Here is a 12,388-nt window from a genome sequence, read left to right on the forward strand (position 1 = left end):
TAAATACTGACCTCAGTAAGCATCCCAAGAAAGCAATCCAACTAAAAAGAGACCTACATGTGTGAAGGGTCAGCTATAGTACTTTGTTGGGGAGAAAAAAAAAAAAACAGCTTAAGTGTCCAGTATTATGGCAGAAAACCATTCAATTCTGGTGTATTCACTTGATGCAATGTTAAATGCTGAATGAAAAATGTTCATGCTTCTAAGAGCGTAAAAGAGAATTTAAAATATAGTCATCTTAAAGTTTTAAGATACCAACTTATGTGAACATAACAATATATAATAGGTTCCCAATGCACAGCATGCTGACTGGCACAGAGGAATCATTCAATAAATTGTGAAGTTTTCTTTAAATTAAATTTGTTGAACTAAAAAGATTCCTGATGATTTCCTTTATTAAAACATTGTTATTCCTGCTGTATGATTTGTGTGGCAAAGACCATCTTTAGAGAAATCAAGTGAAAAACCAGAATGCATTTTAATGTAACGTGGACTTTTAATACCACTAAACAAATTAAAGGTTTCACTGTTTATGATAACGATTATCAAAACTAAGTACCAAGGGAAATCGTCTTCATACACCTTTTTTCTAAAAGTTATTAAAATCCCAAATCAAAGCAGTATGTATGTACATACATGGACTGGCATGTTGAAATAATCAGATTTGAATGCATCCGCCATCTCCCCAAAAGTACGGAGGGTATAATCTCTGGCTGCTTGTTCAAAGCCAAATGCTTCTTGTGGCTTACTACATTCCTGCCAAAAAGAAAAAAAAAGGTAAAAAGAATATTTTTACTTACATATAGTAATATTTTTATGTATTTTTTAAAAAACAGATTAGTAGAATTACTTATGTAGTATATGTTTAAAATAGAAAAGTCTGGATTGATAAAGATCAGAAGAACTGTTGTCTATCAATTGTGAAATCATACTATTTTTAAGTCATTCAGTCTAAGAATTTTTGCAAACACCATGCAATGCTTTTTGAAATGAAAAAAAATTTTTGGTAAAGATTTTATTTATTCACGAGACATAGAGAGAGAGGCAGAGACAAGACAGAGGGAGAAGCAGGCTCCCGCAAGGAGCCCAATGTGGGACTTGATCCCAGGACCCCAGGATCACACCCTGGGCCAAAGGCAGACGCTCAACCTCTGAGCCACCTGGGGTCCGCCCCCCCCCCTTTTTTTTCTAAGAATAGTTAAAATTTTTTTCCTGCCTCTTAGCTCCTTGCATAGCTCGTGGGACTCACTGCCAAGACCTCCTTCCTAGTCAGGCCACTTTTTTTCATGAGCCTCACTGTTATCAATTGCTAAATCTAAAACCCAAAAGCAAACAAAAAGCATCCTAAAGGAAATTTTTTTTGTTTTTCGTTTTTTAAAGATTTTGTTATTTATTTATTCATGAGAGACACAGAGAGAGAGAGAAAGAGGCAGAGACACAGGCAGAGGGAGAAGCAGGCTCCACGCAGGGAGGCCGACATGGGACTTGATCCCGGGTCTCCAGGATCACAACCCGGGCTGAAGGCGGCGCTAAACCACTGAGCCCCCGGGTGTGCCCCGAAGGAAATTTTCTTTTATTACTTTTTTTTTAAGATTTTATTTATTTATTCATGAGAGACAGAGAGAGAGGCAGAGACACAGGCAGAGGGAGAAGCAGGCTCCCTGCAGGGAGCCCGATGTGGGGCTCCATCCTGGGTCTCCAGGATCACACCCTGGGCTGAAGGTGGGGCTAAACCACTGAGCCACCCAGGCTGCCCCCCAAAAGGAAATTTTCTAATGCTATCTCAGCCATTAGTTCTTACCTGAGCCAAACACTTAGGACACCTCCAGTCTCCCTTGGGAACATCATGGAGAGGTGGGATCAAGCAAAAGGTGTGGTAACTGTCGTCACACCCATCACACAAGAGAAGCCGGTCTTCATCGTTGCCACTGCCACATAAGAGGCAGACATACAGATCCACCTGCAGCAATAAAATAGGTACAGAACCAAGGAGCATGAGCTACATTTGATTTTGTCAAATTCTAAGGATGCAACGGAGAAAGGCATAATCTAGTTTTTCTATCTTTCAAATGAAAATGTGTCACCCCCAGAAGAGGTATTCTAAATAAAAATGCTTCTTCTTTTATTAGAGATACTTTACAATGCTTAAGGCATTCCCAACACTAAAGTGTAATCTCAAAACATTTTCAGCTGTGTGGTTTTTTTAAAGATTTTTTTTTTTTAATTTAGGGGCGCCTGGGTGGCTCAGTTAGTTAAGCATCCAACTCTTGATTTTGGCTCAGGTCATAATCTGAGATCTCATGCCCCACTGACCCTCTCTCTCTTTAAAAAAAAAAAAAAATTAGAGAGAGAGAGAGAGAGAATGCACATGCATGGGAGGGGCAGAGGAAGAGGAGAGAGAATCTCAAGCAGACTCTGGCTAAGTACAGAGCCAGAAGTGGGGCTCCATCCTACGACCTATGAGATCACAACCTGAACCAAAATCAAAAGTTGGATGCTAAACCAACTGTGCTATCCAGGTGCCCCTCAGCTGTGTGTTTTAAGATTTGTTACTAAGATATCAAGCTTCTAGTAGCTTGGAGAACGATAATCTAGAAAAAGAACATGTTGGGCAGTAAATTTATCAGCTTAACCAAAACTAGAATTTATAAGGAAAAAAATTCAATTTTGCCACATTTAAAGGGAAAGAAAAATGCTTAATTAACCATATTAAATTCCTTTATATTTAAAAAAATAATAATAAATAAATTCCTTTATATTTTAATTAAGGGTGCATGGTTAACAAGTTCCTCAAATACACAGTAATACAAAGAAATACAAATAAATAAATACACACACACACATATTACCTACTATGGACAGAACTGTGGTCTCCCCAAATTCATATCTTACTGTCTTAACCTCCAGTTATCTCAGAATGTGACTATATTTGGAACCAGGGTCTTTAAAGAGGTTAATGTAAAATAAGATCATACTGAGTGGACCCTAATGCAGTATGATTAGTATTCAAGAAGAGATAAGGACATAGACAGGTACAGAGGAAAGCCATGTGAAGACAGGGAGAAGACGACCTATAAGCAAAGGAGAGAGGGCTCACGAAAAAAACCAACCCTACAGACACCTTGGTCTTAGACCTGCAGCCTCCAGAACGCTGAGAAAAGAAATTCTGTTGTTTAAGCCACACAGTCTGTGGTACTTTGTTATGGCAGACTAATACCTTGCAAACTAATACCATTACCCAATAAAATGGAAAGCTAAGAACTCAACTAATCTGGGAATCTTACTTTTTCAGTCTTTTTGTTGTAGCAAATAAAAACCTGGTTTCTGATCATTTTCTGATTGTGTTTTTTTGTTTGTTTTTTGCTTTGGTGGGGAGGGGGGGAGGAAATGATATTTATGAATAGAACGACGCCTAATTGGAATAATTCCAAATTCCAAGATAAAAAGCATTGTGGTCAAGCTACTCACTGAGCTCTGAGAAGAGGACAGAGAAGAAAAGCAACCAGATGTTCTGTAATGTCCTCAAGCCTTACTTTTCAGTTTCCATTTCAGTAAATGGCTGCCTAGTCCTCCAAGTTTTGCTGAGGCCTCCGTTCCTATCCCAACTCCTTTCCTTTTCCTTACCTATCGTAAAGTTGAAAAACATCAACTTGATTTTTGATCTAGCTCTCAGCTCATTTGGAGGTGACCTAGTGATTTATGAACATTCCATATATGATCCAGCTCACCATTATTTCTCTCTAAACTGCATGTACTCCAGAAAAATGGCTGTGGATGCTCCCTATATGCTACTATTAGCCTCATAATGCATTTGTGTATTTCCTCAATTAAAAACTGATACTATAAATGGACATGAAAAGGACTTTTAAATTGTGACACTCTAAGCTAGTAGTCTTAAGTGAGGCACAGAAGGACAAAATGAGGGGTAAAAGTGTTTTGAAATGTCAACTCACAGCATTGGTGGTTTTTTTAGATCGGCTCTTGGGTTTTTCCTTCTCGCTTTCTATAATGTGTTCTTTCTTCTCAGTGGGTTCTTGCTTGAGGATGCCTTTCGTTTCCTTTTCTGTAAGAGGCAATCCGAGTTAGTGCTTCCTGTACTACACTTTGCTCTCCTTGCTCCCGCACCTCTCACCTCTCCCTCCCCAAACCACACACAGGACACATACAACTTCCTTGTTCTTTTCAATGCAAGAGCAGCAACACCCAGTATTACCACATTCAAGGGCTGGTGCTGATTACTTTATGATAAAATGCAAACTCTCACACCATTTAAATGTAGGCAATTCTGGATATGGGTATTTCTGGAGTTGTTGCTAAGGTTTGTAGGCTTTTAAGAGATACAGTCTCCTTAATGACATGTTACCGAGACAAGACACACATTGATGAAAGGAGGTTTCTGCTAATATTAACTGTAAGAGACTAATAATATACCAACTGCACCTCCTCCACATTAGAGATTATCCCTCTATAACCTATGACCACTTACTACCCCCAACTTTTCAGTTCCAAAGACTGAGAATTTTGGCTATGAATTAATGACCTATCCTATGGTGGGTGCTGTGCTAAATGCTTTCCATAGATTTAACCTTTTGCAACAAATCCATTTCAAAGATAAGAAAATGGATAGTAAAAGAAGTCAAGAAATACCTATGGTCATAAACCTATTAGTGCTTAAGCCAGGAATCAGATTCAGATCTATATTTTTAAAAATCCATCTACTTTTCACTACATTGTGCTGCCTTTCCACTAAACTCACCAGCCACTAAGACAAACTAATTTTAATAACGTCTTCATTTCTATGTGCCTATCTATATAGGATTTAAGATTTTTTTTAATAGGGATCCCTGGGTGGCTCAGCGGTTGAGCGCCTGCCTTCAGCCCAGAGCCTGATTCTGGAGTCCCAGGATCGATTCCCACATCGAGCTCCCTGCATGGAGCTTGCTTCTCACTCTGCCTGTGTCTCTGCCTCTCTCTCTGTGTGTGTCTCTCATGAATAAACAGAATCTTTAAAAAAAAAAAAAAGTTTTTTTTAATAGTCCTGACCTTATCTCTCAGTGACGGACATCAAACAATGGCCAGCCAAGCAATTACCAACTAAAACTCAGATTTAGAAACCATGTCTACCTGCCATGCCTGAAATAATGTTTGTTTGTTTTTTGCTTTGGTGGGGAGGGGATATCACATATCTTGTCAAAAGCACCTATGGTGCTCAGAAATCACTTCTTTTCAATGAATGCCATTTAACCAAATTTCAAAGTAGCAATTGGTGACAGCTAAGAAACTCAATCATATTTCTAATATGCATATCATCATCTGTTTACTTTTACTGGTTATGGTTACTATGAGTCTAGAGACATTAACATATTAAGATTTTATTTCGGGGCTCAACCCCACTGACTAGTATTTAATAGTTGTTATAAATGTTTCCTTAATTAACAAATTAATGATTTTTACTAATTTAGTTTATACTTCTTTCCTACTCATGGATAAACCTTCTTACCATTTTCACATTTGGGAGTTGGACAGCCCATTCGTCGTCTCAGGTTATGAGTTCTGGCTTCTGTGGTCTCTTCTGGTTCTATTTTAATATTCATGGCCTTTAAAAAAATTGTCATATACATAAATATTTCCTTTCAAAAAAGGTATCTTTTAAAATCCAACTGAAATCTCAAGGTGACTACAATCTTATAAACTGTCTCTATTAGTAGACATTCAAAACATTCTTCTCTCTCCCCATGGAGATCTACCCTTAAAATTACTATTATTTATGGAAATAACAAAGATCTTAGAAGTTACAAGAGTATCTCCACTTTGACAGGTCAAAAAAATAGGGAAGAATCAAAGGATCAGGAACAAATTAAATTGTTATTACAAGCTACTCTTCTAACATCACTAAATTATTAAGGATTCCCCTATCCTTAAACTGGTCTCAATTTCCAATGTTTCTTAAAGAGGTAATACTTATCAATAAAACAACCTTTGTGATGTGTTCGTAGAACTATATATATATGATCGTTTTTGCCTGTGTTCATTCATATGTATTCAGATGTCCACTGATGATAAAATTTCTCTCAGGGTGCTATCATCACCCTATGTGTCTCTCATCAAGGCAAACCTAGGCATCCATAGCACCCGGGCATCTCTTATACATTGAAAGATCAAGATGTGCTCAGTAGCTGTTTTCTTTTTCATCTTGACCAATAATTACTAATAATCAGAGACTGATTTAGACACCCGATTACCGCCACGAAGCTTCCCATTTCCAAGATGCTCTCATACATTATCACTGATTCCTAACACTTACATGTCCATCAAGCTAGGCAAGAACCCCAAAATTCCTATCTCTGTATGGAAACAAGTGGGAAAATACTCTTCTTCCTTTCCCAAGGGAAACCTCTCAGAGCAGAAAAATCTTGAAGTAAACCATCTTTCTCATCAGTTCACGCCTCCTGGTCTTCTATTCTGTTCTTTTATCTTATGTATTAAATGCCTCAACCCCCATGCTGCCTAATTATTTTGTCTTAGTTCTCTATTCCTTAGCCTTAATCTCTCAATAAACACTGCCCAACTTCATGAGGGTAACAGGCAAACCAAACATCATCATAATGAACCCCTCCTCTTCTTAATTCTGCAAATAAAGCAGCTGTCTGTCCAGGCAGCATAAACCTAGAGAGAGTCCTTCGATCCCTTATCCCTTTGACAGTACAGCCCCCCCAAGTATAAAAGCTAGAGTACAAACAGTTAACAAGAGTTAATAAGACAAGAGTCTACAGTTAACAAGGTTCAAAACTATGAAGAGCACATGCAGGAGAGAAATCCAGTTAGACAGACATTGGTACGAGGGCTCACGAATTCCGTCTAATGAACCTCATGAGGCCCTCACCTCTGCTCTCATGCGTTTTGCTCGTCGGGCTGGGGGACATGTCTCTGAGGGCTGCACAGACTGCCTCTGGGGAATATCATGAGGTTTGTACTCCTTGTCCTTTGTGTCTGTGTTCAGGTTTGGCTTCTGCAGACACTAGAGATAAAACACAATTTATTAATGAATTTCCTCTCTTTTTTAATCTTAAGAATTTCAATGTATTTTGCAGTATATTTTATAGTTATGTATTGATACAAAAAAGGTCTACAATTTTTAAAATCTAAATAAAACACAAGTCTGCAATTACCAATCATATACCCACACACATATTAGAGTTTAAAAACTTTTTTGCAGGTGAATGGTGTTGCTTCAATTCATTTAACTATTCATGACATCAGGTTACACCAGGCCACAGCAGGCTTAAGGCACTCCCAATGGGCCACCTGCAATTATCCTTGCTTGCAACTGTCAATTAACTGAAGGCTCAAACTGTTAGAAAGGCTCCTTATAAGTTCCCAAAGTAACTTTCCATATTGAGAATATTTGATTTTTTATAATGTTTAGAGGAAAAAAATATGGAATCCAATAGGTTTTCTACATTTTAGAATTCTACAGTTTCAAATATAACTAGCAATGCTCTATGATCAAAGATATTATCTGAATTGAGAAAACATGTAATTTGACTGATGTGTTTTCCCTTATAATAGTGCTTTCACTTACTTCAACATATTCTTACAAGGTCTAACTCACAAGACAAGGGTTAATAGGTAACCCACAGCAATAACTGGTTCTGATCAGAAAAGAAGTTCCTTCTTGCTTTATTTTTTAGTTTGACTCTAAGCTTGCTGATAAAGAATATTTAATGCCCACACAATAAAACGTGGTAACATCAAAATATAACCACCGAATCTACTATGAATTTCAAGTAAGTTAACACTCCTTCATAATAGGACCCACGAGTACCACAGGAAGTATTTTTAAAAGCAGGTTCCAAATTGTAACCACTTAGGATATATGATCTATGCTAGAATAAGACACAGTTATCCTTTTAGAACTCCTGGCTCTATGGGTACCATTACTACCATATAGTCTCACTACTGGCTCCTTCGTAACATGTGTAAAAAGAATTCAGAAAATTGGGGGTGGGGGGGGGACATGAATAACAAAAGCAGAGTAATCACCTGTCAGAACCCATTTCTAACATCTAAGAAATATACCACAAAAATACTGATACAGATTACATAATACTCTAAACAAATAAATAAACCTACCACTGGTACAACAACCTATATATTAAATATTCTGCTAATTCTAATTAAACTCTTACATTAATTTGATCTGGAAATGTTAACTAATGTGGATTATCACCATTCTGTAACAAGACGTCAAGTTGGGACACCTGGGGGACTCAGGGGTCAAGCGTCTGCCTTTGGCCCAGGGTGTGATCCTGGAGTCCCGGGATCGAGTCCTACATCAGGCTTCCTGCATGGAACCTGCTTCTCCACTTCTCTATCTTTCACTGTGTCTCTCATGAATAAATAAATAAAATCTTTAAAAAAAAAAAAAAGTCCTCAAGTTGAACGTTTAGAATATATTTAATGAAAGCATGCAGATGGGAATAAAATCTGCCTATCATTTAATTAACCTCTTTTATGTATTATATAAGCTTTCTATTTGAGACCTAAAAGTATGTAGGTAGAAACTGAATTGAATCAAGAAATTTTATCAAGTGGATGGTCAGATATTCAGAGATTAGGGGCACCTGAGGGGCTCAGTCAGTTAAGTATCTGATTTGATTTCAGCTCAATCTCAGGGTCATGAGACTCTGCCCCTTCCCCACTCATGCCCACATGAGCACTCTCTAAAATAGTTTTTTTTTTTTTTTTAAGGAAATTCAGAGATTATGTGGTCCCTATCTCTTACTTCCATTAACTATGGTCTGCTTCATTCTAGAAGGACTTTAGAGATCTAAGGTAAAATCAAGCTCAGAAACTTTCAGAAGATGAAGAGCTTCTCTTTTTAAAAATTTAAATTCAATTTGCCAACATATAGTATAACACCCAGTGCTCATCCCATCACAGGCCCTCCTCAGTGCCTCTCAGCCAGCCACCCCATCCCCCCACCCACCTCCCTTCTGCAACCCTTTGTTTGTTTCCCAGAGTTAGGAGTCTCTTGTGATTTCTCTTCCTAATTTTTCCCCCCTTTTCCCTTATAATCCCTTTTCACTATTTATTATATTCCCCGTATGAGTGAGACCATATGATGATCATCTTTCTCAATGGACTTATTTCACTCAGCATAATACCCTCCAGTTCTATCCACATCAATGTAAATGGTGAGTAGTCATGCTCTCTGATGGCTAAGTAATAATCCATCATGTATATAGACCACATCTTTATCCATTCATCTGTTGAAAGAATCGAGGATCCTCCCACAGTTTGGCTACTGTGGACACTGATGCTATGAACACTGGGGTGGTGCAGGTGTCCCTTCATTTCACATCTTTATCTTTGGGGTAAATACCCAGCAGTCCAATTGCTGGGTCATAGTGTAGCTCTATTTTTAACTTCTTTTTTATTTTATTTTAATTTTTAAAATTTTAACTTAAGGACCCTCCACAATGTCTTCTAGAGTAGCTGTACCAGCTTGCAGTCCCACCAACAATGAAGAGTTTTATTATGTTGTTTCAAACCACAATGCTGGACACAAAACTGAGGTGTTTGCCTTGTATCTAATGCTAGTACATGTAGACTAATTTAACCTCTGAGAACCTGAGATTGAGAGGTGACTAATAACCACAGCATGAGGACACCATCCTACAGAGACAGAGCAATCCACTGAAGTATTTAGAAAACATGGGAATACAAGAGGGCCACCTGAATGGCACAGTCGGTTGAGCATTTGACTCTTGGTTTTGGCTCAGATCTCGGGGTTGAGAGATCAAGCCCCCACATTGGCTCCATGCTCAGTGCAGAGTCTTAAGAGTTTTTCCCTCCCTCTTCTCTGCCCCACTTCCCTTTCTCTAAAATAATAAATAAACCCTAAAAGAAAACACGGGACCTACAGGACTGGAGCCTCTGTCCCACAGCACCAGTGCCTCTCCACTCAACTTTCTTTAAGCTTCCCAAAACTTACTCTAGGCTTTGGGTCACCCTTTAGCAACAATTCCTTTGTTGGGCATTTTTTTCCCTTAATATTAAGGCTTTATTTTTAGAGAAGTTTTAGGTTAAAATGAAGGTGGAGATTTACACTATATACATCCTGCCCTCCCCCCATGCACAGCCTCCTCCATTGTCAGTATCCTTCACCAGAGTAGTGGCTCATTCGTTATAGCTGATGAACCTGCGCTGACACATCATTATTAGCTGAAGTTCATAGGTGACATTAGGAGTCACCTGTTGTGCTGAACATCCTGTAGATTTGGACATGTGTAACGCGACGGAGGATATTTTCACTGCTCTAACAATTGTCTGTGCTCTGCGTATTTTCCCCCACCTGCCCTCCTGCCCCCAAACCCCTGCTGATCTTTTTACTGTTTCTATAGTTTTGCTTTTTCTTGAATATTAAATGTTTGGGACCATAAAGTAGATGTAGCCTTCTCATGTTAGTTCTTTCACTGAGTGATATGCATTAAGACTCCTCTCCTTGTCTTATCATGACTTGAAATCACTCTCTATTTTTTACATTTCTTTTCAATTTTTTTTAATTTATTTATGATAGTCACAGAGAGAGAGAGAGAGAGAGAGAGAGAGGCAGAGACACAGGCAAAGGGAGAAGCAGGCTCCATGCACCGGGAGCCTGACGTGGGATTCGATCCTGGGTCTCCAGGATCGCGCCCTGGGCCAAAGGCAGGCGCTAAACCACTGCGCCACCCAGGGATCCCCGATCTCTTTTCTTTTTAATGCTGAATAATATTTCACTGTCTGGATATGCCACAGTTCATTTATCCATTTACCTGATGAAGGACAGCTTGGTTGCACTCATGTCTTGGCAATTAAGAGTAATAAAGTGTCTAAAAACATCCTTGTGCAGGTTTTGAGTGGACATAAGTTTTCAACTCCTTTCGGTAAATACTAAGGAACATGACTACTGAACTGTATGGTAACACAGTATGTTTAGTTTTCTAAGAAATGGCCAAGTGTCTTCAGAGTAGCTGTGTCATTTTGCATTCCTGCCAGCAATGAATGAAAACTTCTATTGTCCTTACCAGCCTTTATGTTGTCAGTGTTCTGAATTTGGCCATTTTAATAGGTTTGTGGCAGCATCACGTGTTCCTCTCTTTTAAAATATATCTATTCCATTTATCCTTTCTCTAAGAATGATTTTCAAAAATGGGCTAAAAATTAAGTACAAAAAATGGCCATCACAGTATAATAAATATAACATTCAACAACAGGAGAAGTCAAAGTCTGGCTATAAACACAGAATGCCAGTCATTCAACTATAGAACTTCAAAGATATTCAAGGACATGGCAAATACTCATGATATATTAAGCAGGGGAAAGGCAGGATAGAATATTGTAAATGAAGAATACAATTCCAGTGTGTGTATATATGCATAAAAACAGCCTTGAAAGAAAAAACAGGTTGAGAGGATTACGAGTGATTTTACTTTCATCACGCTTTGTTTTTAAGGTTCCTGCAATGAATACCTTTCAATGCCTAGAACATACTTAGTACAGAGTGGGTCCCTCAATAAATATTTATCTGTCTTGTAAATGTAATGTTTATAAAAGGCATCTTTTTTTAAAGGCTTCTCTAAATACCTATTCATTTCAGACTATAATTGAGTAAGTGCTTATATGCTTTTCAACTATGAAACTTACACTACACCTAAGAATATGTATTTTTTTTACAATGTTGCAAACCATAAAGCAGGTAGACTCTTTCCTCTTACTGTGGCTTCCACGCTGAAACAGAAAAGTTAATAAGGAGAAAATCTACTGTAGGCAACTCTATATAGATGTGACTTTATGGAAGCATAAAGGTTCCACATACAATGTTCTAAATAATTTCATCCCTGGGTTCATTAAACATTCACACATGTATATTTTAAAAATGAAAACTTTCTGAATATTAGATTGGTCATGCCCTTCTAGGTTGAAAAGAAAGCTCCCCTGGAATCAAGAAGGGAGAAAAGGGAAGAAAATTGCAATGCTATAAAAATCTATAGGATTTGAGCATTACAGATGGTATCTCTATAATATGAAAACAGACTTCTGATTAGTAGTTTGCCCTCTCGAAACTATGTTATTATCTTTCTACTTCTCCATAACACAGTAACAATTCTTAAAATTATAGGGCTCAGAGCTCTTGCCTTAGAATAACTCAAAGGGTGTAAACCAATTATGACATTATTCTTTCCAGCAGGGTCTTGAAATAAGATTTTATTAATACAGTTTAATTACGACGAAAGTTATTTGAATAAATTGGCAAATACCATCTTTGTAAAAAAAACAAACAGCTACACAGGAACTATTAGAAGAGGGATCCATTAGCTATACAGCATTATTAAGTCCCCTACCT

At 37.9% G+C, this 12,388-nt stretch overlaps 1 protein-coding gene across 6 annotated transcripts in view; it reads right to left on the minus strand.

Annotated features, from left to right (window-relative positions):
- Positions 1 to 12,388, minus strand: part of KDM5B (lysine demethylase 5B) — an 86,925-nt gene that overhangs the window by 42,288 nt on the left and 32,249 nt on the right. For all 6 annotated transcript variants that reach the window (XM_072733633.1, XM_072733632.1, XM_026018019.2 and 3 more), the window contains exons 5-9: positions 6,884 to 7,018; positions 5,501 to 5,597; positions 3,954 to 4,063; positions 1,802 to 1,960; positions 637 to 756 (exon numbers count right to left, since the gene is read on the minus strand). In XM_072733633.1, the coding sequence (XP_072589734.1) occupies positions 637 to 756; positions 1,802 to 1,960; positions 3,954 to 4,063; positions 5,501 to 5,597; positions 6,884 to 7,018 (621 nt within the window). The remainder of the gene's footprint in view (positions 1 to 636; positions 757 to 1,801; positions 1,961 to 3,953; positions 4,064 to 5,500; positions 5,598 to 6,883; positions 7,019 to 12,388) is intronic.

Source organism: Vulpes vulpes, chromosome 13 (assembly GCF_048418805.1).
Source record: "Vulpes vulpes isolate BD-2025 chromosome 13, VulVul3, whole genome shotgun sequence".
NCBI classification, from domain to species: domain Eukaryota; kingdom Metazoa; phylum Chordata; class Mammalia; order Carnivora; family Canidae; genus Vulpes; species Vulpes vulpes.